This window comes from Talpa occidentalis, unplaced genomic scaffold, assembly GCF_014898055.3.
Source record: "Talpa occidentalis isolate TD23 unplaced genomic scaffold, MPIMG_talOcc4v2.1 talOcc4.11, whole genome shotgun sequence".
NCBI classification, from domain to species: domain Eukaryota; kingdom Metazoa; phylum Chordata; class Mammalia; order Eulipotyphla; family Talpidae; genus Talpa; species Talpa occidentalis.
This window is the reverse complement of record NW_023601104.1, coordinates 62,428,470-62,453,362: the sequence shown is the minus strand read 5'-3', so window position 1 is coordinate 62,453,362 and position 24,893 is coordinate 62,428,470. Positions and strand designations below refer to the sequence as shown.

Below are 24,893 nucleotides of genomic sequence, written 5' to 3'. Positions count from 1 at the left end.
GAAAATGAGTCCATATTTTGGGGTATTGCCTGTTATTTTCAGGACTCTGGAAACTTGGTTCCTTTGCTGGGCCCTGGAATCACTCAGACACCAGGACTGGCCATCCTTCCCCATTCTTATGACCCATATTGGACCTCTTTAGATTTCCAGCTAGGCTGCCTTTTAATCCAGACTCTGAAGAAAATTTAGCTTCTTTCTCCCTCTCTCTTGGTTTCAGCCTCTTCTGTGAAGTCCGCAGATTTTCTACTCTTCAGACATTGTCAAGAGCTCACAGTGGGCCATACACTTGGAAGAAAAGATGACTGAGGCACAAGACCTATACAATAGTGAATTGCATTCTAGTAGGGTAGACAAATAGATCAACAATTTCAGAGCATTGGAATAAGTGCTAATATCTACACAGGGTGCACGACATGGTGGTGGCAAAAACCTGTAAGGTCCCTAAGATCCACCCCGCCCCATACACACACACACACACACACACACACAGAACTTCCATTACCTCCTGTCACTTTATTTTTGATGCTTCCCAGACACCTCTGAGTTGCTGATGGAAGTAGAAAAATTATGGCAAAATAACTAACAGTGGGATTTTTCCTGTTATTTTGTTGCAGTAAACAGCATAATGTTGCTCAGATTCTCATTTATTTCAAAAGTAAATTCTTAAAAGTAAAATTGCTGAGGAAGGATATATGCACTTCAGCATTTTAACATATATTAACAAATTGCCCTTAACAAACATCTCAACTTAAATCCTCACCAGTCATATTGAGCCAATACTGACAATATCTGTTTCCTGCAACTTCTATTTTTTTTAATATTTGTGAATCTGGTATAAAATGTTGATATTTTCACTCTAACTTCTTTAACTACTAGTAAAACTGAACACCTTTTTGTATATTTAATGGTCATTTCTCTGTTTTTTTTGTGACTTTCTACATCCTTTGCTATTTTCTAATAGGGTTGTACAAAGAGCTCTTATAAAATAAGAAAATAATACAGTAAGGATATTTATCCCCTCATCTGTTTTGAATATTTTTATTCACTTGCTCATCTTTAGAGTTTCCTATAATCTAAGAGTTTTAACTTTAGAGTTGTCAGTTTTTGGTCTCTTTTGTGATTTCAGGCCTTACTATTCTTTTTAGAAAAGTCTTCTTTACCTTGAAATCACAGAAATGTTCTTTAAGTTAATTCTATTTTACTTTCATTACTTTAATTTCAAAAATATACAGAAAAGTAGAGGAAATAACTAAATGAACACCCAAATGCTTGTCCCCTAGATTTGTAAGTTGTCAGTGTTTTGCCATATTCATCTTTTTTTTTTTTTTTTTTGCTTAAGTATTAAGGTAAATTCTAAGCTTCATGCCACTAACTCCTAAATGCTTCAGTATGCATTTCTAAAGAATAAAGTTATTTTCCTGGTCAATAGAATCTTTGTCTCCTGCAAATTTGTCTCATAATTATAAACTCAAAGGTCATACATTATGTAGCTTACAGCCTTTGGTGTAACTATTTGGCAGATTTAAATATAAATACACAGATTCGCATCTTTTCAGATTGTACTTTTCTGCTACCTAGAAAATACTAAGTGCTAATGTCTAGGACCCCGTGCTAGGCATTTTATGTGGTTTTCTCACTTCATCTTCCTAAAAGCACAGGGAGGAAGTCACTGTCACCCTATCTTGTAGCCTTGTTTTCCTTTCTGGGAAATAAGTTTTTTCTATCCCTCAGCTTTCCAAATGACCTTGGATTTTAGGATAAAACTCAGATTTGTTATTTCCCAAGTATGTACAATGACAAAAGCAAAGACAGTGATTTAATTAGGTTGTTTTATTTAGTTTTTATCTGCTGTAATTTGTATTTTCCTGCTCTTTGAAGCTTATTGTTTTCTGTCTCTAACTGCAAGAAGAAATCTCACAGTTGCAACACCTCCGATGTGATAGTAAACTCAGTATCTTCAGATCGTTAGGATTCTCTCCTACCTTCTTTAGTGTTCGTTATTTGCTTGCCAGAAAGCACCAGCTTGCCAAGTATACATAATATATTGTTCAGAGGATTACAAATTTTGCTTTCTTTGCTCCTCTTTTCCTAAATTAATTGTAGCAGCAGCAGCACCACACCCACAACACACATACACATACACATGTCCGTGCACACCAGAGAGGGGGACAGAGGAGGAGGGAGAAGGAGAGAGGTGTTCTCAGAATTGTATTGAAAAATATTGCTGTAGAATCCCATCTGAACGTGAAAAGTACCTACCTAAATGAACAAAGGTCTCTTATTTTTATATGGAGTCATTAACGCAAATACCATATTGGCTGATTTCTCCCTTTTTTGATTTAGTTATAGACATAAATAGCAGTTGTACAATATTCAGCATTTGTAAATATTGTAAAATGATCAGTGGAAATCCAGTTAACATCCATCATAGACAATTATAATTTTTTATTTGTGATAAGAACTTTCAAGATCTACTCTTTTGCATCTTTCAAATGTACAATATTGAATTACTAACTGTAGTCACCATGCTGTACTAATCGCTAAGATTTATTTATTTTAGAACTGGAAGTTTGTACCTTTTTATCCTCCATCCATTTCACTCACACTCCCCTTCCCCTTAGCTCCCATTCTCTGGGAGCCACCACTCTATTCTCTGTATCTAGGAGCTTTTGTTAATTTTTTAAAGATTCCATCTATAAGTGAGACCATACAGTTTTTGTCTTTTTCTCTATCTCACTTATTTCACTTAGCATAATGCCCTCAGTCTCCATCCAAGTTGGCAAGAGTCCCTTCTTTTTTATGATTGAATAATATTATTTCATATATGTTATATACATATATGAGTAAATACATACCACATTTTTGTTATCCATTCATCAGTGGACTTAGGTTATTTCTATACTTGACTGTTATAAATAATGCAGCAATGAACATGGAATTACCTGTATCTTTTTGAATTAGTGTTTTTGTTTCTTCAGATAATTATCCAGAATTGGAATTGCTAGATCATATACTAGCTCTATTGATAATTTTTTGAGGACTCTCTGGACTGTTTTCCATAGTGACTGCACCAGTTAACATTCCTACCAACACTACAGAAGGGTCCCTTTTCTCTACATCCACATATTTGTTTTCTTTTTTATAATACTAATTCTGATAAGTGTGAGATGATATTTCATTATGGTTTTGATTTGCATTTCCCTGATGAGTGATGTTGAACATCTGTTCATGTACCTGTTGGCCATATGTCTTCTTTGGAGGAATACCTGTTCATGTCCACTGCCCAGATTGGTTGCCTTTTTACTATTGAGCTATATAAGTTCTTTATATATTTTGGGTATTCACCAGTGATCAGATATGAACTAAAATCTTCTGCATAGTAAAGAAATAATCAATAAATGCCCTTTCAAAGTTCTTTCATTTTATTGATTATTTCTTTTGTTTTTAGTTGGATGTAGTCTTACTTGTTTATTTTTACTTTTGGAGTCAGATCTTGATACCAGGGACTTTACTGCCTTTGCTTTCTTCCAGGATTTTTGTGGTATCAGGTCTTAGGTTCAAGGCTTTTATCCATTTTGAATTAGTTTTTCAGTATGGTGTAAGAGTATTCCGTTTTCATTCTTTTATATGTGTCTGTCCCCTTTTCCCAGCACTGTTTAGTGAAAAGACTGTCCTTTCCTTATTGTATATTCTTGAATCCTTTGTTGTAAATTAATTGACCATATATGTTTGTGGGTTATTTCTGGGTTCTCTATTCTGTTCCATTGATTTATATGTCTATTTTTCATGACAATATCATACTGTTTTGATTACTGTAGTTTGTAATATAGTTTAAAACCAGAAAGTGTGAGGCTTCCAGCTTTGTTTTTTGTCAAGATTACTTTGGCTATTCTGAGTCTTTTGTGATTTCATATAAATGTTCCTTATTGACCGACTTATAAGGAGATCCTCTGTAGCATAGGAAACTTTCATCCTGATATTTTGGGCATAATCCAGAGAAGTACACCAACTGGTGTTTCAAGCTAGCCAGAGCCTTGTTTGTTCAAGTTTTTTTCCCCTATTTTTTAGAAATATTTTATTTCTAAATAAGCATTTATTTCTAAATGCTCTCTTCAGAATATACCATTGACTTTAAAATAATGGATCACTAGGATATTTGGAAGAATGAATGGTGTCCATTTTCTGTTCTAGTAGAGAAGACAACTCAACTCTCTGGTTCCGGATATTTCTAAACACCTCTCACCTATGACTTAGGTCATTTTCATTAAGCTGTTATTTTCCTCTTAACTTTTTTATGCCTTTGCTCAACATTTTTTTAGGGAATCTTACTTTATTATTATTATTATTATTTAAATATTATTTATAGTGCATACAAGAACCAGGGTACAGGCCAGATGCGTGGGAGGGTGAGAGGATTCACCAGAGACAGAGTGGGGAACAGAACAGACAGACTGACTGAAATACACTGCTGAGGGGAGCAGCGGGTGAGACAGGAGAGGTCTGCTGCGCCATGTGGGATTTTCGCTGGCCTGCCGGGATTGAACGCATGCTGCAGAGTCTATGAACAGCTTCACAGCGCTGCACTCAACCGCCTGCACCTCCAGGGGAGGCCCTTGCTCAACATTTTTTAGACTTGGACATTTAGATTTCTTTGAATTTTTTGTATTGACTCATCATTCTCTGTGAATTAATTAATATGTGTGGCTAAATGTGAAATGTCTGTAACATTCTGTGAACTAATGATAATTCAGATGCTGATGAGGTATAGTGACATAATATGATACAGTATGAACTTTTTGACATAATATGAGGTAGATGTTTAGTGCATGGACTTACTATTGGTTCTGAATTCCAGCCCAAGCTCTCTTAATTACCAGTAGTGTGACCCTAGGAAAATTGGCTAGCCTCTCTAAACCTACTTTCTCTATAAAATTGAGTCAGTGCTCATATCTTGCAGACTGCATTGAAGGTAAGTACTTGGCTTACTGACTGCCATGTAACTTATTCCCAAGAGCCTGTAGTGTTGTTATTTAACTGTTTGACAAAGTTTTTTTTTTTTTTTGTGGGACCTTCGCTGGCGGCCGGGGAAAGGAACTGGTGCTGCAGAGACTGCGGGCAGCCTCGCAGCCCAGCGCTCAACCGCTGCGCCACCAGGGGAGGCCCTGTTTGACAAAGATTTTTAAGCATTGTTTTCTTACATTAAAAGTAGAGGTAGAATAAAATATTCCCACATTCTATTTATTTTCAAATAGCCAGGTTTTAAATAAGCATGTGGGTTATACAGTAGATTTCTGACTTGATGGTCTAGTATTCTATGGACACACACAATCTTTGAAACCTATTGTTAAATAAGGTATTTTACATTAAAATTCCAGTATAATCCTTTCAATTATCATGTTAAGTCTGTTTTTATTTGGTTTAATATTCAAGTTAAAAACTGAATCTGATCTTTATAGTCTTTCAGTTTTAAAATAAATTGCTCGTTATAGGAAGTGGATATAGGAATGGACAATTTTGTTACAAGTCATTGTTTCCTTTTAATTTAGACTCAGTAACCTGGGGATTCCTGGAGTGTGGGCTTTTCATATAGGCAGCACCTCCCCACTGGAAAATGTCAGGCCTGCAACAGTTGGAGATCTTTCCAAAGCCTCCTCTTCAGCTCCCCCAGATCATTTCATCAGCCATGCTGCAGCCCTAGAAAGGGACTACACTGAGGACAATTTGGATTATTATGATGAGAATGAGGAGGAAGTTGAATACCCCCCGAGTGACCCAGATGAGACATCAAATGGCCATGGCAGTATTGATGTTTCCTTCCATCCCAAAACTGATTCAAGGCCTACAGGAGGTGGGATCTCTCCCTCAGGTTCTGATCTGGCCTCCCCTTTGCCACATTTAACACCGAGTGAGTGGCCATTCTACCCTGAAACACAGTCCACTATCTTGGACCCTCGAACCAAAGAGGGGAGACCTGTGGAGGAGATATATGCCTCAGAATCTAAAGGCCAAGCTGAGACTTCTAAACAGCCAGGGATCAGAAGATTGGCTCCATCAGAGATAGAAAGGGTTTCACTGGATCCACCCCAGGAAACCCCACCATCCTATGCTGAAAACACAAGCATCCAGTCCTACCCATACGGAAGGGCACTGCCCTCAGAAGTGGGAGTTCCTCCAGCCCGTCCTGAAGGAGAGTCAGTTCTTCCAAACTACCCTGTGCCAGGTCACCCTCCACCTCTGGGTCGCACTGATGGCATCGGTTCCAACACTGAGGGTAAGTGGGTTAGACAATGGGGTGCTAAAATTTTTTAAATGCTGATCTCTCTGGCAAGTAGATGAAAAGTTTAGCAACGGGAAGATTGGAGCTGATTTTAAACCCATATTTCAGGAGATAGAGTATCTTTCCTTTGCCAAGTAAATCTTGGCAGGCAAATTTCATTTGCAGTCTCTTGACCATTAATAATGTTTTTTTAAAAATGGGCCTCATGAAGTGATGGGGGAAGAGCTGGGTTGCTCGTGCCAGTTACCCTCTCAAGTGTAATGAAGTATTTCAGTCTGAAAGTTCAGCAAAGGTAAACAGTTTTGAGGCTTTATACACATTACTGTGGCGATGGGGGGTGGGGTTACAGCCTTAGTTTTAAGTGGCTGGTTGCGCTGGCTTAGATGAACATTCCAGATTCTTCCGTGGTTATGGGACATCCCGGGTACTCCCCTTGGTTAGATGCACATTAGTGTTGCGAGGGAGAGGAGAGCCCACTGGGAAAGAAAAACGCTAACCACCTGTGTCTTGTCATTTCTGGTTCATGGCTGTGCAGCTGTGGTATTCACCTCCCTGGAGACTTCCCTCATTTCATGACTCACTGGCCAGAGTGAGGCCAGGCGAGCAATGCCTACAGGAGGCAGTGGTTAATCAACGCGGAGGCAGGCCTGTCGCCTCCTCTTATTTGAGACTTGTCATGTCAGCTCTGTCTTTCCAGTCAGGGGTATAAACATGGGACTGGGATACAGACCACAGATTCATTCCATTTGTTCCAGGGACTGCTTATCTGACCTCTAGTAGGAGGAAAGAGGTCAGAGGTGAAAGCATTCTTCAGGACTTCCTCTCTTTTTAAATTTTTTTTTCCTTCAGTCTTTCTGTTGGCCATTCTCTTTTGTGTTAAAAAGCATGTCGACCTACTAAGAGGGCCTTGTGGGTTCTTCTACTGTGGTATTAATCTACAGGAAATTCTTGAAGTGCTTATTTAGTGAGGGGAAAAACTACTGTGTGACTAACGTGGCATTATGTAATGATTAGTGGGACAGCGCCGTCAGACTTAGGTCTGAACTCTCGCCCCACGCCTACTGGGTGATCAGAGATGACTTATTTCCCCTAAATTTCCCCTAAATTTGTCAAGAGGATTAAATGAGATTATGCATGTAGTTAATGTCCGAACTACTTGGTTCTTGATAAGTGGTGTTGGCTGTTACTAATTATGGAAGATTTAATGCAATGGGGGATGGGTAGAGAATGAAGAATGGGCTTGTTAAATAGATGTGCCTTAATTTGTGCCTAAAGGCCATGTTTCTGTCAGGGTGGCTATGTGAATTTTGTGAGAAGGCTTTGGAAACTTCAGGCCCTTCTGACAAAATCCTGAATTGCCTGAGTTATATGTAGCTAAAGAAAATGTAAAGACATGTGTCAAAGATTTTGAGGTAAAGATGTGTTCCTGAATGGTCTTTTCATTTGTGGGAGGTGGTTTCCTGCCCTGGGAAGAGGCTGGAATATGAAGAAGCAGATGCATGGAGTGATTTATTAAAGATTAAGAAGGGTGTAGAGGCAGGAAGGCCACAGGGCAGGATCTCTATGATCAAGCAAATGGGTGAAGGAGGAGTCCTCTTCTTGCAGGCTTTTATTGGGCTCTACTAGGTACACGGCAGGCAGGCAGGGGTGCCAGGGGGCCGGGAGGCTGGTAGGCCTCCTAGCCCCCAGCAAGTCTTCTCTCTCTCTGGGCTCTGAGATGCTTTCTTGTGGCCTTTGCTTCTCTGCTCCTTTCCCTCTTTCATTCTGCTGGCATCCCCATGACGCTACCCTTATAAGCTCAGTCTTTCAGCCCGGTGTGCCCACCTACATATGCCCATACCCTACTCCAGAAGCCCGCCATCAGGCGTGCATTCAGGACCACTGGGTTCCATCATCAATCCCAATGGCAGGAGGGCAGAAAAGTCTAATACTTTACTTACCGTACAAAGGGGCTACACATACTGCTTTGAGTTGTGAGAGGCTGAGGTTGATGGAGTCACCCTGGAGAAAGTGAAGGAACTGGCCACCAAAAACAGAGGCAGCGGCCACCACCCTGCTGGGGCATGAACTCTGATATTTGTCAGTGGCCACAAAGCATCTACTACTGATATCTTGGAAAAATATGGATATGAAAAAGTTGGTTAGTACACTAAGATATTTAGGGGGAAAACATCTAACTAGAAGTTTTTGGACCTTGGGAAAATAATCAGCGACCTCTCTTAGCAAAGAGGAAAAGCTTGAAAGCAGGAAGGGAAAATAGGTGAGCCTCTATTTTCACTTCGGGATGCAGGACGATTGTAAAGTATGGACTTATACAGTTGTTAAATACTTGGGTTTGTATTGGTGGCTACCTTTTTTCCCCAAAACAAAATGTGGTTACTCCAGAAATCTATCAGGCAAAAGCAAATTCCTTCTGGAAAAGCTGGTGAGCAAGGGTGGCAGAGACATGCCCAGCCATCAGCCATCTGCCTGATTTTTCCTGCTGATGAAATGGAGGGCTGTGGATTTTGATCTTAGGTGGCCTTAAGCTTGATTCCCAGCTCTCTGGCTTGGGGTAAGACATATGCTTTATTTACTCTCATTTTCTTCAGCTCTAAAATGGAGAAAATGTAAACTCACTAAATAGTTGTGAGAACTATACTTGGGCATGGGAAATTCCGTGTCAGATTTTAGCTTCTCCTTTAAGTATCATAGGAGTCATCTTGCTAAAGCAGGAAATTAAGATTTAGGTAGAAGCCAACAAAATTCATTCCCTTTCCTTTTTATTTTCCACCCTTTGGGGTTCTTTTTATGGACTTTTCTTTTGATTCAAAAAATTAGAATCTTTTCAGGTCATATCTATACCAAGCAAGAATGTCCTGATCACTGTAGTTCTGCCTCAAGTCTAGTATTTGCTTGGTTCTCTTTTCATAGACCAGAGAACCAGCAACAGAATGACAGAGGTGTCTTTCTCCTCCAGGGATTTCTGGTAGTTTTATTGTCAAGCCTGTAAGTCACTTGAGTGCCTGCCATGTCCCCTTCTCTGTCCTTGGCTGTTGGGGGAGTTTTTATTTATTTATTTTTATTTTTAATCAATATTTGCTTCCCCCCACCCCCTCAGATTGAGTCCCCATAGAATTTCCTTCCCCACGGCATCCGTGCACCATCACCACAGTCCTCTGTAGTCCCCTGTCCCTTGTTAGGGGAGTTTTTACTGGCGTTTATTGAGTGGCCACTGGAACTCTAAGTGGAAACCTGCTTCAGATTACGCTATTCGTGGCTAGTCCGCCAAACTGCCCTATGAAGACATCCTTCCCATCTTACAGAGAAGGGAGCCTGGAAATACTAATGACTTGTCTGAGCAAGAGGTAGATCAAGATGGCGATGTTGTGATGAAAGGATTAGAACAAACTCTCAGGGATTGCAGTGGGGTGCTGCCAGAGAGGGCTCCAGCTGACTAGACCAGGGAGTACCTGTGTTGTGGGCAGCAGGAATGAGGTTGATTTACAGGGGCTCAGATATTCTTAAACCTATTGAGTTCATTTAAACAGTCTGCATGGTGAATTAGAAGGAGGGACACTTGGCTTTCAGACACCTCAGGCATTCGTACTCCACTGTGGGGTCCTCATCTTTCTACTGAGATGGCAGTCGTGCTGGGGGGTGCCCTGGGTATGTGTAGGGGCAGGAATGGGCTACTGAGCAGGTTTTCTGATCCACCAGACTGGGTAAAGGAGGAGTCAGAGTCCTCAGTGGTTTTTTGCAGGTCTTTTATTGAGATTTACCAGGCACATGGCAGGCAGGGGTGCTGGGGGGCCGGGAGGCTGGCAGGCCTCCCAGCCCCCAGCAAGTCTTCACTCTGTCTGGGCTCTCTCTGGCGTTCTCTCTGCTTCTCTTCTTCTTCTCTCGGCTTCCGTTCGTTCTTGGCTTCTCTTTGGGCTTCTGCTGGCGTCCCCGCGACGCCGCCCCCAAAAGCACAGTCTTAGCCCAGGTGAATCCCATCTACATAGGCCCACACCCTACTCCAGGTGCCCACCATCAGGCATGCATTCAGGACCACAGGGCTCCGTCATCCACCCCAATGGTGGGAGGGCAGAAAAGCCCGACATCCTCTCCTCACCCAATAGTATGGACAGGGGTTTCTCTGTGGCCTCTAGTCCAGTCTACTTCGGCTTTGGGAAATGCTGAAGGAACATGCTGCTCATGCGGTTTCTACTCTGGGATGAATTTGAGCCAACTTCCAGGTGTCAAAGCCCCCCTTCTGGGTGCACTTCCAGGTGGCTGAGGTTCTGTGAACAAGAGCCCTCCCCCCATACCTGTGAGGACACCTGCATGGGGAGCCTGCTGGTGTACTGACGTGGATATAAACCCATCCCCAACCCAACCCCTGCCTTAGTATCTGTTTGTCCTCTAGAACCGGAGGGAAAACCATCCCACTGTTTTTCATTATGAAGTTGGATGTTGCTTTTCTTATTAGCCTGTCATTTTTGGGACATAGGGAAACTTTGAAAAAACAATGAAAATGTGAGTTCTTGAGGTAGCAATAAAAGTTGTTAAAAGTGGTGGTGCAGGCGGTTGAGTGCAGCACTCTGAAGCTGTCTGCAGCCTCAGCAGCGCTGGTTCGATCCCGGCCGGCCGGTGAGGAGCCCACATGGTGCCACAGGCTTCTCTTGTCGCGCCTGCTGCTCCCCTCAGCAGTGTATTTCAGTACATCTGCCTGTTCTGTTCCCCACTCTGTCTCTGGTGAATCCTCTCACCGTCCCATGCATCTGGCCTGTACCCCGGTTCTTGTATAAATAAATCTTTAAAATAAAAAGTAAAAGCCACTCCAGCTGGGGGGCAGCCCCCCGCAGTGAGCCCTTGACCCCCTTTGTGTTCATACAGTGAACCCAGTCTGCTCCATAGAGCCAGTTACTCCCACATGTGGCTGGGCCAGAGCCTTCAGTGGAAGAGAACACCCCACCCCAGTTGAAGACAACTGCTTAAGGGCTAAAGACAAGTGCTTAAGTGTTTCTGGAAAAATGAAGATGAAAGGATGGGTCAGAACAAACACATTTTTGTGAAAAACTCCCAGCTAAGATGAGTCTCAAGTACTTTAGCAGAGGCTTTACTTTTATGTATCCCATTTTTCTTTCTATTAAGGATATGAGAAGAGCAAAAAAAAAAAAAAGTATTAAATGGATAAACGAAATGAGTTTTTAAAGCTCTTAACATGGGATTCCTTTTAGCACCTAAGTTCTCTTAATGAAACTCTTGCAGACTGAGCTATTCAAATTTGACTGTCTCCTCCCTCCTACTGTGCCCTGAGATGCCAGCAGACTCTGGATTTGACTCTTCAGACAGGAACTCCCAGGCAGGGAGCAGTTCTGGAAGACTGCCTGCTCCTGTGGATAAATTCAAGGGAGAGGAAGCCCTAGAGTCAAAGTGGTGTTTCTCAAAGTGTGGGCTCTAATTCACTTACATCTAATTCACCTGGGGTGCAGTTTGCACTGCTGATTTCCAAGCCTCTCCTCCACCTTCTGAACCATTATTTGCATTTCTAAACCAGGTCCCCTAGTGATTCCCAAACCCACCAAACGTGCTGGTGTAATGGACAGACTGTGGGATTCAGAGCCAGACGGGCATAACATCTTCATGTTCCTCAGTTTTCTCATATGTAAAATGGAGATAACATCTCCTTGCCAGAATAGGGGTAAGCATGTGAAAATACATTCAAAACAATGGTGTGAAGAGGCATATAAATGACCACTGAAGCAGAAACAAGTGCCTGTTTTTGGATGTGCTCATTGCACCTGTTTTCTGGAGCCTCTGGGTTCAGACATCGATTCCACAACTTCAAGTAGATGAGCATCTTTGAATCTGCATGCAATTCCCACAGAAATGTGAGAAGTCACATTACCCAGTATCTGGCTTTTTGCTGTGGATGATCCCCTGGGGATTACATTTCTAGGTTCAGTTCCCATCAGGAGTTTCTGAGCTTTGGGTGATCTCCATTAAAGGATCTTCCTGTGGCTATTTGTGGAGCTATGCCAAAGTGAGCCATAAACATTGTGGGTTCTCCGCTGACCAGGAATGAATACAAGAGGATTGCCTGAAATTCCACCTGCTCCAGGAGCTGCTAATTGGTCAGATGAAATCAATTAACTGTCAGTGATCATTCTCTTGCTCAGAAACAGGATTTTGTGACTCCTGCATGTTGTCAGCAGGCATAAAATTCCCCTAAGAGTGACTGACACAGATTTCTGGGATCTACCCATAGTCTTGAGTTGGTAGGTCTCAGGTGTTCATGCCTTGGGAATTTGCATTTTTAATAGGCCTTCCAGGTGATGCTGATTCTGTGGTCCCAGAACCCGTGGGCCAAATGTACCTCTCGTTGGTTGGCGCTGTATTGAGCTGGGGATGCTATCTGAGCTGGGATCAAACTTCCCTGACTCCTCTCAGCTGTTACTAAAATGGTCCATAAACTGGCTTTTCCAGTTTCTCTCTCTGTAAACGCCAGCTCCACATTTCCAGTTTCCTACTCCAAGATGCAGACATCACTCAGGACCCCTCTCTTCCTTTGCTCCCTACGTCCAATCCATCAGCGTGGATTCTGTCCACACCATCTTCAAAATATTCCAGATCTGGCCCTTCTCTCTGCCAGCACATCCTACTACCAAGCACCGACTCGTTCCCTAAGGACCCTACGTCACATTATGTCCCTCTCCTCTCAGTCCTCTGGCAGGTGAATGCCTAACCCTTCCTGTTGTCTGTGAGGCACTAGGAGAACTGGCCAGAGCTACCTCTTTGTCTTGTCTTGCTGCCCTTATGCCTCCCCTGTTCCCTCCACTTCCAGTCCCTCCTGGTATTCCTGCCTCCGTGTAAAGGGCCAGGAAGGACCACTGAGCAGGTTTTCTATGATCCAGCAGACCGGGTAAAGGAGGAATCGGAGTCCTCAGTAGTTTTGAAGGTTTTCATTAGGATTACCAGGTATATGGCAGGCAGGGGTGTTGGGGGGCTGGGAGGCTGGCAGGCCTCCCAGCCCCCAGCAAGTCTTCACTCCGGCCCCTCCACCCTTCTCTCTCTGCTTCTGCTGCTTCTTTCTCAGCTTCTCTTTTGGCTTCTGTTCGTTCTTGGCTTCTGCTGACATTCCCGTGACGCTGCCCTTAAAAAGTACAGTCTTAGCCCAGGTGGATCTCATCTACCTATGCCCACACCCTACTCCAGGTGCCCGCCATCAGGCATGCATTCAGGACCGCAAGGATCCATCTATCCTGATGGCGGAAGGGCAGAAGAGCCTGACATTTTTCCTTACCCTACAGTCCGTTAACCTCCCCTTGCCAGCTGTACCCAAAGGTCATCTCTCAAGGTCTTTCCTGACTGTGTTACTTAAAGGCGCAAAGTCACCTGCCCCCTCTAGCCCTTTTCTCCTTCTCTAAAGTTTCTGCATAGCTTTTGATGCCGTCCGCCATACTAAATACTCCATGTTTGTTGACTGCTGCTCACGGGAAGGTAAGAGTCAAGACAGGAATTTCTATCTCTTTGTTCCCTGCTATATTCCTAATTCCTAGGCCAGTGTCAGGCCTGTAGTGAGTGCTCAATAAATATATGTTGAATTATTGAATGAAGATTACAAGAGGCATTTACCTTTCACTTAACAAGCTAACATTTTAAGTGTGCACCATTTTAAGTGTGTGCCTATTTGTGGATGCAGGCACAAAAAAGGGATCCTGCGTTCTCCTGCTGTGGAGTAACCAGCTTTCCTGTCGTGGCTGGCACTATGTTGGAAGACAGCATGTGTTCTTGGCTCAAATTCCATCCTGAGAATAGAGTATTCCACAAAAATTTGTTTAAAAACATCCCCACGCCAGCTTACCAATAACGAATCCATTCTAATCATAGCGTCAGTCTCATGTGTGGGAGCCAAACCATTATTTTTCAGAAAAATGCAGTCTGCATGCCAGTCAACTTTGAAAATCTGCACAGTTGCATTTCTTAGTTGCTGGCTGCATTGCTTTGCTCCTCTTACTCATTAAAAAGCTGTGCCCATCTCTATTTAGCGAAATTAGCCTAGTTCCCCACATCTGTGTCCTCTTCTCCCCTAGCCCATAGTTCACTCTTAGAAACAGGAATTTAGCTGAGAAAAGTCTTTCCTCGACCAGTTAGAGGGTATATAATAGAAACTATGTCTTTAATTTTGGATCAGAACAGGGTTAGAGTTTGGTTTTATTTTTACCTGAATTTCCTGAAAATGCTTGTTGTCCTTTACACCCGAATCCGATTGCCTTCACACCTTGGTGCTCAGTCATTAAGAAAAAAATATGGTCTCTGGCAAGGGAGGTGTGAGAAGGGAGTCATCCTGAATTTACAGATTGAGGAAAGTGAGTGCATTTCTGTGATTTCTGCAGAGCTGCCTGAGCCAGGGGGCGATGGAGCCTTAGAGCTTGGGAGCCTCTGACACCCCAGCCCTCTTGAGTTGGGTGGGGGAGTCCTGATGGCAGCTGCCACCATATGCACACTCACGCACTTGTAGGCATGCCAGTCCCTCCTGGTGCATGCCAGTCGCTCTTAGTTGTGACTGTCAGCTGGAGAAACCCAAGACTGACAAATTTACATTTTTTTAAAAATTCAAACTTTTTTCCGGAGCCCAATGGTAGACTGGTATGTAGCTTCTCTCACGGCATCCTCTATCATTTTTCAATCATTATTCACTTTTTTTTTCTGGCTTGAGTTTTATGGCACATTCCTGTTTTTAAAAATGTTCAGGGTTGTGCCTAATTTTCTATTTTTATCAAGCTGGAATTTCTCAGCCAAGTCATCCAGGCGCTCTACCAAATCTTGTCACCTACTTCATTCTCACTTGAGTCAAATGATCTGTCCTGCCTCCCCTCTGCCGCCCCGCCCCAGCTTGCTGCCTTTTAATTTTTTTTTTGGACTTAGTGCTGTGGTAACTTTGGTTCACAGCACCACATAGGATTCAGAGGTATAGGGTCCTTCCTCTTTAGATGTGTGCTTCTCCAGGATTTGTACTGTCCGGTACCACCCAGAAGTTCATGCTCATGCCACTCTCGCTTCTTGGACTTTTTTATCAGTGTGCTGCAAAATCCATTTGGATAAGCTCTGTATTCTTTTACTGCTAAGCCTGATTTATAAAGTATGACTCAAACCTCACTTGCTGAAGCCTCCACTGATTAACCCTAAATACCTGATCAGACCCCAACCCAGCTTTTGTGATAGATGTGCGTGCCTTCCACGGGAGGGCAAAAATGCAACAGAAAAGAATCCGAAGCCTGACCTCCAGGGTTCAAATCCCAGCTCTGCCACTTACTGCCTGTGTAACTTCAGGAAAGAAATTTTAATATGTGCTTCAGCCTCTTTATCCACACAATGAGTATAAAAACAGTCCCTGCTCTTATACAAATTAAAAGTTAAAAAAGTTGAAGTTCATAGAATAGTGCCTGGCATACTTTTAAGTACTATTTAAATATTACCTCTGTTATATTTTAACATACTGTTGTTACAAGTTTTTGTGCTGGTTATCTTGTTACATATCTGGTGCTACATCTTCTCACCATTGTTTTTTTTATTCTAGAATATTGGGTAGACATTGATCTTTCACTTTTGACCTTTCTCTCCTCCTTCACCCTTGTCAGACTTGGATCTGGTACACAACTTTTTCGTTTTCCGTAAGGGGGGGATGTGTATCTTTCTTGAGAGCTCCCAGTTGACAGCAGTAGCAGAGTCTAGTGCTCCAGTTCCCTGTGATCCCTGCTTGGTCAATTGCTCCTGAGGATGGAAGGCAGAGGTGTACCAGCCGCTCTGCCTCCTGGTGGCGAGTGTGGGAATGGCACCTCCCTCAGTGTCGGGCACCTCCTTTTTTAGCTCTTGTCCTTCAGGCCCTTCTTCCCAGCTACCCTCATTCCCCCATTGGCCATTTCCTTTATTGACAAGGGTGTAGGCTCCAATTCCTTTGTTTCTCTGTAGCACGGAGGACCCACTTTTCTTAATAGTCAGGGTAAGTGGAGGTAGAAGGGACCAGTACTGGCCCTTTGAGCTTATCCTATCCCACTGTGGCTTCCTAGCAGAGCTGTGACTGTAGCCAGGTTCTCCTCCACTGCCGGAAGCTCCTCTTAAGCCAAATAGAGCACTTTAACAGCTGGGTTCCCAGTTCCTTTCCCCTCCCGCTCCACTTCCTCCCTACATACTTTTAAACAAGTGTATTCTTTAAGATCCTCTCAGGAAAAAATACCTTCTGGGTAGTAAGACAAGTTATCTGCTGTTCTCTCTAAGTGCAGGGTTACCTAGGAGAAGACAATGATTAATATGAGGCTACATTTGCTAGTTTCTCTCTGTTGTCCTCTTAGGAGGTCATTAATGTTAGATTGAACGATAAAAAGTTGCTGATATTTGACCATCCTGACTCACAAAATGGCAGCATCGTACAGTTCAGCCTAACATGGTCTCAGTGCCTGGCTTGGTTAGTGTGTCACTTCACAGAGGTGCAGCCTCCTCTGAGTTCCCCAGCTGTGCAGTGAGATCGGATGGGAGCAGCCAGCAGGATATCTTGCCAGAAGACAAAGCAATTCCCCTGGGTGGAATGTTATTCCTGTCTTTTAAACATCAAACACCCATTTTTTTTTAAACCATGTGTTCATTACAATCAGAGCTGGTTTTATGGAGCAGATGCAATGTCCCTGAAGGAATTTAGTGGCAGTGGTGCTGGAATCACAGTCTTTTCAACACAAGTCTATTTTACTTTCCAGTCTTCACATATAATTCTGCCAACAAGGAAACCTGCGAACACAACCACGGACAGTGCTCCCAACATGCTTTCTGCACTGACTATGCCACCGGATTTTGCTGCCACTGTCAGTCTAGGTTTTATGGAAATGGGAAGCACTGTCTGCCAGAAGGTGAGTGGTGCAGGCTTGGGGGGCTGCTGGTTTGCTTCCCACCTTACACTATGAGCTATGCTTGTGGACCTTGAGTCACCACTGCTTGAATTAAAACACCGACAGCCTGGAGTGCTCCATAAATGTGTGAGGGATGCATATGTTTGCACTGATCTCCCACTTTAAGGAAGAACCAGAAATGGTTCCTCCTTTTTGCCAGTTCACTAGAGTTAGCCTGGATGGGACAGAGGGAGGAGAGGAGAAAAGAGAGCCAAGACAGGTGTGTTTTGCTGATAGATAATTGATTGGTTAGGGAGTCGGGCAAATGACTGGCTGAAGATCAAGTATGGGGAGTCGTCAGTGAAATGATCTGCTTGTCCATCCCCAGCCCGATGGTGCTCAAGGTTTACCTGACTCACTGTCTTTTAGGGACACCTCATCGAGTCAATGGGAAAGTAAGTGGCCACCTTCTCGTGGGCCACACGCCCGTGCACTTCACCGACGTGGACCTGCATGCTTACCTCGTGGGCAATGATGGCAGAGCGTACACGGCCATCAGTCATATCCCACAGCCTGCCGCCCAGGCTCTGCTCCCCCTCGCTCCAATTGGAGGCCTGTTTGGGTGGCTGTTTGCCTTAGAAAAGCCAGGCTGGAAGAATGGCTTCAGCCTCACAGGTGAGTAGCATCTCTGAGTGGCCGACAGCATAGGATGGCTGCCATGGCATTGCTCCTGCAGGAGGCGGAGGGCCCTTTGGGTTTTTATTTGGTGAAAAAGGGTTTACTTGTTCAGCGTTCTAGGGCCACAGGTGTGACAGTTCATCTGGAGGTAGTTGGGGGATGGTTTGGCCTGCAGGACAGTTTTTCAAAAAGGTTAATTTCTCCTAAATATCTGAGAAATAAGACGAATTCATTTGCAGCATTTGTGAGCTCACCCCATTTTGTTGCAGCTTGTTTGTCACTTTGTTTAATTGAATTATTATGCTACTATGTTAAATGAGGGTGCAAAAATGGTAATTAGAGGGCACCTGGACTCGGTTTCCTTTCTCAGGAAGAGGGATTTTACTCTTCTCTCTCCACTATGTCTCTGACCTCTAATCATAGAGGTGCTGCTTAGACTTTAACCTGCACACAGATCACCTGTGCTCCTTGTGCACATGCAGTTCTGTTTCAATAGGCCTGGGGTGTGTGTGTGTTTCTGCTTTTTCCCGGCAGCACCCAGAAGCTATTAATGCTGATCTAACAAGTTCCCTCCAAGAGCAAAGGTATAGAGGATAGTTTCCTAATGAGTTTATCTTTTATTGCACATGAAAAAATATGCCGAGAGAAGTTTTTCTCCTACCTCCAGCAGTAGATTTCAACTGTTGTTTGTGGAGTCTTGCTTTTAATCATTTGAATAAAACCTTGGGTCTAAAGTAGATAAATAGAAACACCCAGTAATATATGAATTTCAGATACACTTTGGTTACATTCTAAAGTACTATTTTCTAAAATGTAAGGGGCATACTTATCCTAAAAACATATTTATCTGAAATTGAAGTTTAATTCAGTGTCCTGGTTTTGTTTGCTTGTTTTTGCTAAATCTGGAAACCTTAGCAAAATTTCATGGTTGTTACCAAGAGTTTATTTCTCAAAGAAAACAAATTCCTACAAAGAGAAGTGTGAGATGAGACAGGAGAAAACCACACTCTTTAATTGAAAATTTGGGAAACCTACAAAATCAACAGCTGATAGTACTTAGTCTTGGATATCAGTTCATCCCCTCAGGCACCATCTCAACAGTGCTAGAAATTGTGGGGAGGAAGTATGCTTTGGTAGTTATTACTGGAAGATACAAGACCACTTGTACCTCTTACTGGAAAGTTTGCCCCTGAACTGATTTTTTTTTTTTTCTTCCTCAGGTGCTACCTTTACCCAAGACATGGAAATTATTTTCTATCCAGGGGAAGAAAAGGTTCAAATCACTCAAAAGGCAGAAGGGCTTGACCCTGAGACCTATTTGAGCATTAAAACCAACATTCAAGGCCAGGTGCCTTACATCCCAGCAAATTTCACAGCCCAGATAGCTCCCTACAAAGAGCTTTACCACTATTCGGACTCAGGTATGTGTGCTCCCCTTTTCCATCTGTAAATGGGGGCAGCACATACTCACAGGAGAGTTATAGGTTTATTGAGTTACTTACTTGGGATTCTAAGTTACTTAGAATGGTGTGTGTACATAACAATGAGCTCAACATCATTTTTTGTATTACCGAATACACAGGGTTAGAAGAAGCCTGGCTGCCACAACGAAGCATATCAATATTCTACCCAACACTTTCAAATAATAATGTAATCAATAGCTTTGTCAATGGAGGGTGGGTAAGGATGGTGTAGGGTGATGGTCAGGCTTTTATGCCGCTGGACTCTGTGGCCATCAACTGCAGTCTTGAATGCAGAAGGCGCTGGGGTGCGTGGGCGCGGGGCACGCATGCCTGATGGTGGACACCTGGAGTGTAAGTGGGCACTCCTGGGCCTGGAGGCAGAGGCTATAAGGGCGGCGTCGCACAGAAATAGCGTGAAGAGAATGGCTAGGAGAGGACGAGAAGATGCAGAGAGCCCAAAGAGAAAGAGTAAGGATTTGCTGGGGGCTGGGAGACCTGCCAGCCTCCTGGCACCCCTTTCCCTGCCTTGCCAGCCTGCGGGCTTGCCCCACAACAGTAGGTGTGGAAAGAGGATTAAAGCCTGAAAAAGCCAGTGAGGGCTCCAGGACTCGCCTTTGCCCTTCTGCCAAAATGGATAAGAACCCGCCCTGTGCTTGCTGGCACAACAGATGGTATAAAAATATGTAATCTTTAGCCATTCTACTTTCTGGGCCATGGAAGAAATAATTGATTGTTGGAATTTACACTTACATGTAACCTTGTTTTAGCTTCCTTTTTAAAATCACAGAAAGATGCTGCACGACATTATGAAACTAATGTTAGCGTTGGTGTCAGAAAGTAGTATAAGTGCATATCTTAAATGTTTAAAATAGGTGGGAAAAGGTCACTCATCTGAGAGCCTTTTTCTACCATTAGGATGAGTGTAACACCTTCCATCTACCTGACGTGGCTGACACTGTAAATTGAGGTGCCTGTAAAACCTTCCTGAAGGCAGGACACTGCACAGCCCCGGGTGCTGGCCTGCGGCACAATGCTTCGCTGTCCCTTGCCTTCTGCTCCTTGCTGTCCGACAGTGAGAAAGCTGGCAGCCGGCAAGAGATGCAGGGGCGAGAATGGGTGGAGAGAACTGGAGGCTGCAGGAGCAGCTGAGGGTCCAAAAAAACGGGCCAGACATCCCAACTCAAAATAGGAGAAACCACCCCTTCCTTTCCCTGGAAACCTTCAGACCTGAGGGCGGGAGGTTGGGAGTCATCAACCGCTGTGCAATGTGGAGAGGATGCATTGATTAAAAACTTGTCCTATAGAGTTGGGTTGGCTTGAGTTCAGTTCCATCTCTACCACCTAACAGCCCAGTGCCTTGGAGGACTTCGCAGCCCTGGAGGATTAGTGCATACCATTACAGGGCCACCTCGGGGGCGGTGGTGGAGAATAAATAAGGCTGGGTATCCAGGGTGTTCAGTGTGACTCAACACTGGTGTTCATTCTGCTCAGGTTCTTGGGATTGCCTTGCAGGTTGCCCATATAAACTGGTTAACTTCCCAAGGGAATTAAATGAAAAACTGCAGAAAAGCTGACCATACATGAAAACCTCTAATATTTAAATTTACCAGTTTGGTCACATGATGTGTCTGTTGCAGTGGTGACCTCCACAAGTTCCAGAGACTACTTTCTCATATTTGGTGGCATCAACCAAACACGGTCCTACCGCATCCGACAGAACATCACTTACCAGGCGTGCCGCCATGCACCCAGGCACCAGGCCATCCCTGCCACCCAGCAGCTGAGTGTTGACCGGGTCTTTGCCTTGTACACTGATGAAGAACAAGTGCTTAGATTTGCTGTGACCAATCAAATTGGCCCTGTGGAAGGTACACTTTCCTTTTTTATTTTTGTTGGGCAAAAACACCAACGCTCCTTTCTTCATTCCTTTTTGAATAGCCTCGGAATGATTCTCAGAAATTTTGAAGGGCTACTAAGTGCCAGGCTCTGTGTTAGGTGCTGGGTATAAGGATGAATAAAGCAGGTAGAAACATAAGGAGAACTTACAGAACAGTGTCTCTGCCGAGGTCAGGACCCGGCCATAATAGGCAAGGTTGGTTTGTAGCAGCAACCGTGTGTGCTAGTGAGTCCTGGGGACACACCTGTGAATAGGTTGACACCAAATTAGGAAGAGAATGATACCAGTAGTTGTTGTAATTGCAATAAGCACTGGGTGCTACGAGCTTCATCTGGAGATTCAGGGAAGGTGTCCCCAAGGAAGTGACATTTGGGCTAAGAGTTAAAGGATGTGAAGGACAAAGGTGAAACAAAAAGCCAGTGCCTGGAGGAAAAAAAATAGAACTGCATGTCTGCATGTGTGGAAAAACCCACAGGTAACAACATACTGAATGAAGAAAAACTGGATGTTTTCCCTCGAAGACTGGGAATGTGCAAGGATATCTGTTTTGTCACTTCTATGCAACACTGCCCTGTACGTTCTAGCTGAGGCAAGTAGGCATGAAATATAAGGCATTATAAAAGCAAGAAGCAAATGGTCTCTAGTCTCATGGGACATGCCTTATAGATGGAAAATCTAAGGAAGTTATTTTAAAAATGACCACATGTCATTAGAAGTAAGAAACTGGTTTTAGCAAGGTTATAAGAGATGAGATCAATATACAAAAATTTAATTTTTCTATAATAGCAATGAGCAAAACAATTCCATCTCAAAAAGAATAAAATTTAGGAATACAGTTTTTTAAGAGTAGTTTTACACTGAAACCTAGAAGTCATTTTTGAAAAAAATTAAAAATATACTAAACTGGAAAAATATTCCATGGTAGTGGATCAAAAGATGGTAATGCTTTCTTAATTGATCTATAGGTTCATTACTATCCAACATAATCCTGTCAGCTCAATTTGTATGGAAATTTAAGGGACACAGTTAACCAAAATGATCTTGGGGGGGGGGGGGCGGGGAGTTGGAGGACTCATATGTCCTGATCTCAAAACTTAGAGTAGTCCAGATAGTGAGGTGCTGGCATGAGGATAGACATACAGATGCAGGGTACAGGTGTGAAAATCCTGAAAACCACAGTTGGTCAATTGATTTTTTGATCAAGGCACTAAAAAAATTTCAGTGAGGAGACTTCTTTAACAAATGGTTCTCAAACAACTGGATGTCCACCTGTGAAGGACAAAGTTGAACCCCTACATCATATTGTGTATTAAGATGGTTAATGTTAGAGCTAAAGTTTTATAAAAATACAGGGGTGATTTTTTTCTGACCTGGAATTAGGCAATGACTTCTTCGATATATACCTGACAGCATAAGCAAAGAAAGAGAGAAAAAAAAAAAATTGGTGTCATTAAAATTAAACCTGTGCTTCAGAAGACACAACAAAATGGACATACCATTCACAGAACAAGACTTGGGTCTCTAGTGCAACTCTAGTAAAGAAAAAAAAAAAAAAAGACAGTCTGATGAAAAGATAGACAGGAAATTTGGGCAGATATTTATGCAACGAAGTATACAAATATCTAAGGAGCATATGAAAAATTCTGAGCGTTAGCGTTAGAGTAGAGGGCTCCTTCCATTTCCTTGGGCTCACTGTGCGAGTGTCACTCCGGCACTGTAATCAGATACGGAAGAGGACTAGACCTCTCTACTCTGCCGACATGACTTGAAATGAGAATCCCAAGTTTGTTGGTTGGGTTGGTTGGTGTGGGATGGTTTTAGGACACTTGGTTGGGGGAACAGACAGTAAGTGTCCCAAATGAGATACTAAGGTAGTGAATTAATAGCATGAAAATGTAAACTTGATTTTAGAGAACCGCTGCAGATTACTCAAGGAGAGCTTTAAACAAAAACTGGAGGAAACATCCTTCACCTTTGAATGTGCAGTTCAACCCTCTGCTGGGTGTAGGCGGCTGATCTGTAAAAACAGCAATCAGTGGAAGAACCTCCAGGCCGTGCAGTCCCTTTCAGATTCTGGAATCTTTTAGGGAAAAGATAGACCTCTGGGTGTATTTTTCCTAGAGACATACCAAATGAGGGAACAGGCAGAGAAAGCCAGCAAACTGGCAGGCACTGACTGGCTAACTTGCCTTTAGAATGTGGTTACTTCCCCCTTCCACCCTACTAAATAATAACGGACAGTTTACTTGGTGCCAAGTGCTATTGTAAGTCATTTAATTCCAATAAGCCCTACCCAAAAGGGGGATTTCTAGCCCCCCTTTACAGAGACTGAGGTCTAGACATGAGGTCAGTTACGCGGTCATCGCAAGAAAGCGGCGAGCTGCATTTCACACCCAGCAGTGACTCGGTTCCAGAACCCACTCGTAACCCCCACAACACTGATCCTCCCCACACTGTGCTGGTCTTGGGATTGCCTCCCAATTGAGACCAAATTTTAAAAGTGGGAATGTGTGTTTTTGCCCCTCACCCTGCTTTATCCGCCCTGCACGAAACAGGAAGACTGCTCATTCTACCCGAGCGGGAGAAAAACGGGGGAAAACAAAAGACCAGAAACAAAAAAAGAAGAAAGAAAACCTCTCTTTTCTTTCTGCTCTGGGTGTAGCAGTATCTTCTCAAGAGTCTCACTTGCTCCGGAGGGAGCCATTATCTTGGTAGGATGTGTGTGAGGCAGGGCCGTCCGCACCTGAGGTGGGAGCGCTGGTTTCCCAGGGTCAGGAAGGGAGTTGTTGTCTTCCAGTGAGTCATCAGAGCCAGGCCCCTGCCTGCTGCCAGCCCCCAGCCTTCCCCAAGTGTTTGAGCTTCGAGTGTGGGCTGGCTGTTTTGTATGGGGTCCTAGACCAGGATCCAGGAATGCTTTCTGTCCTTGTCCCCCTTCTGGGCTCCTGTGACGGGTTGAGGAGACGTTGGGCAGAGAGCCATTTAGTGAAGCTGAACGGACTGTTTTTCTAAGGAAAACTGCTCTTCCCCTTGATTAGATGAGTAAATTAGTTCCAGATCTCTGTCAGAGCAATTTAAGAGGGTCAGGGTGAAACAAAATGTCTTAAGATACTGCTATTCTCTACTTACTATAATAAAAGAAAGGCTAACAAGCCAGAGAATGACTAGTCAAAAAGTTCCAGAATTATTTTTTATTTATTAATTTTTTAAAAAGATTTATTTATTTATACAAGCCAGATTTATTTTTTAAATAATTTTTTGGAAACCTAATTCATTGAACAGGGCCTGTGTTCAGAAGGCTGTATGCTTCGCTTGGTTTAATGGTCTGCTATCACCGTCTTGCTGCTCTTAATAACTTTTGAACAAGGGGCTCTGCAAATTACCTGGCCAGTTGTGTCAGGAAGGTACTTAAGTCAGTTTCAATTAAGGATGTTTTCTGCTCAGTTTCAGGTACGTTAGCATATCCTGTCAAAATTTGCAAGTCATCTGTTGTTCAATTTTTCTTCTTTTAATGCCGAGCAGAGTGATAAGCCCTTCACACCCAGGTATGCTCACTAATCTTTGCTGGAATGTACCACTGTGAGATTTTGATGCTGGAAAGCATGAACAAGAAGGCTCGGCATTGGTATTTATTACATTAAAACATCTTGATGTTCACTTACCGCTGTAGCTGGGTAGAATGACCATTTTGTATGGAATCTTCTCCTAAAGTGGAGAAATAATGAGGGCGAATG

The 24,893-nt window shown here is 43.3% G+C and overlaps 1 protein-coding gene across 2 annotated transcripts in view; it reads left to right on the top strand.

Moving 5' to 3' along the window:
* The window catches only part of NID2 (nidogen 2), a 62,483-nt gene that overhangs the window by 11,445 nt on the left and 26,145 nt on the right, over window positions 1-24,893 (top strand). For both annotated transcript variants that reach the window (XM_037503339.2, XM_037503338.2), the window contains exons 4-8: window positions 5,547-6,271; window positions 16,996-17,145; window positions 17,554-17,799; window positions 19,023-19,223; window positions 20,903-21,133. In XM_037503339.2, the coding sequence (XP_037359236.1) occupies window positions 5,547-6,271; window positions 16,996-17,145; window positions 17,554-17,799; window positions 19,023-19,223; window positions 20,903-21,133 (1,553 nt within the window). The remainder of the gene's footprint in view (window positions 1-5,546; window positions 6,272-16,995; window positions 17,146-17,553; window positions 17,800-19,022; window positions 19,224-20,902; window positions 21,134-24,893) is intronic.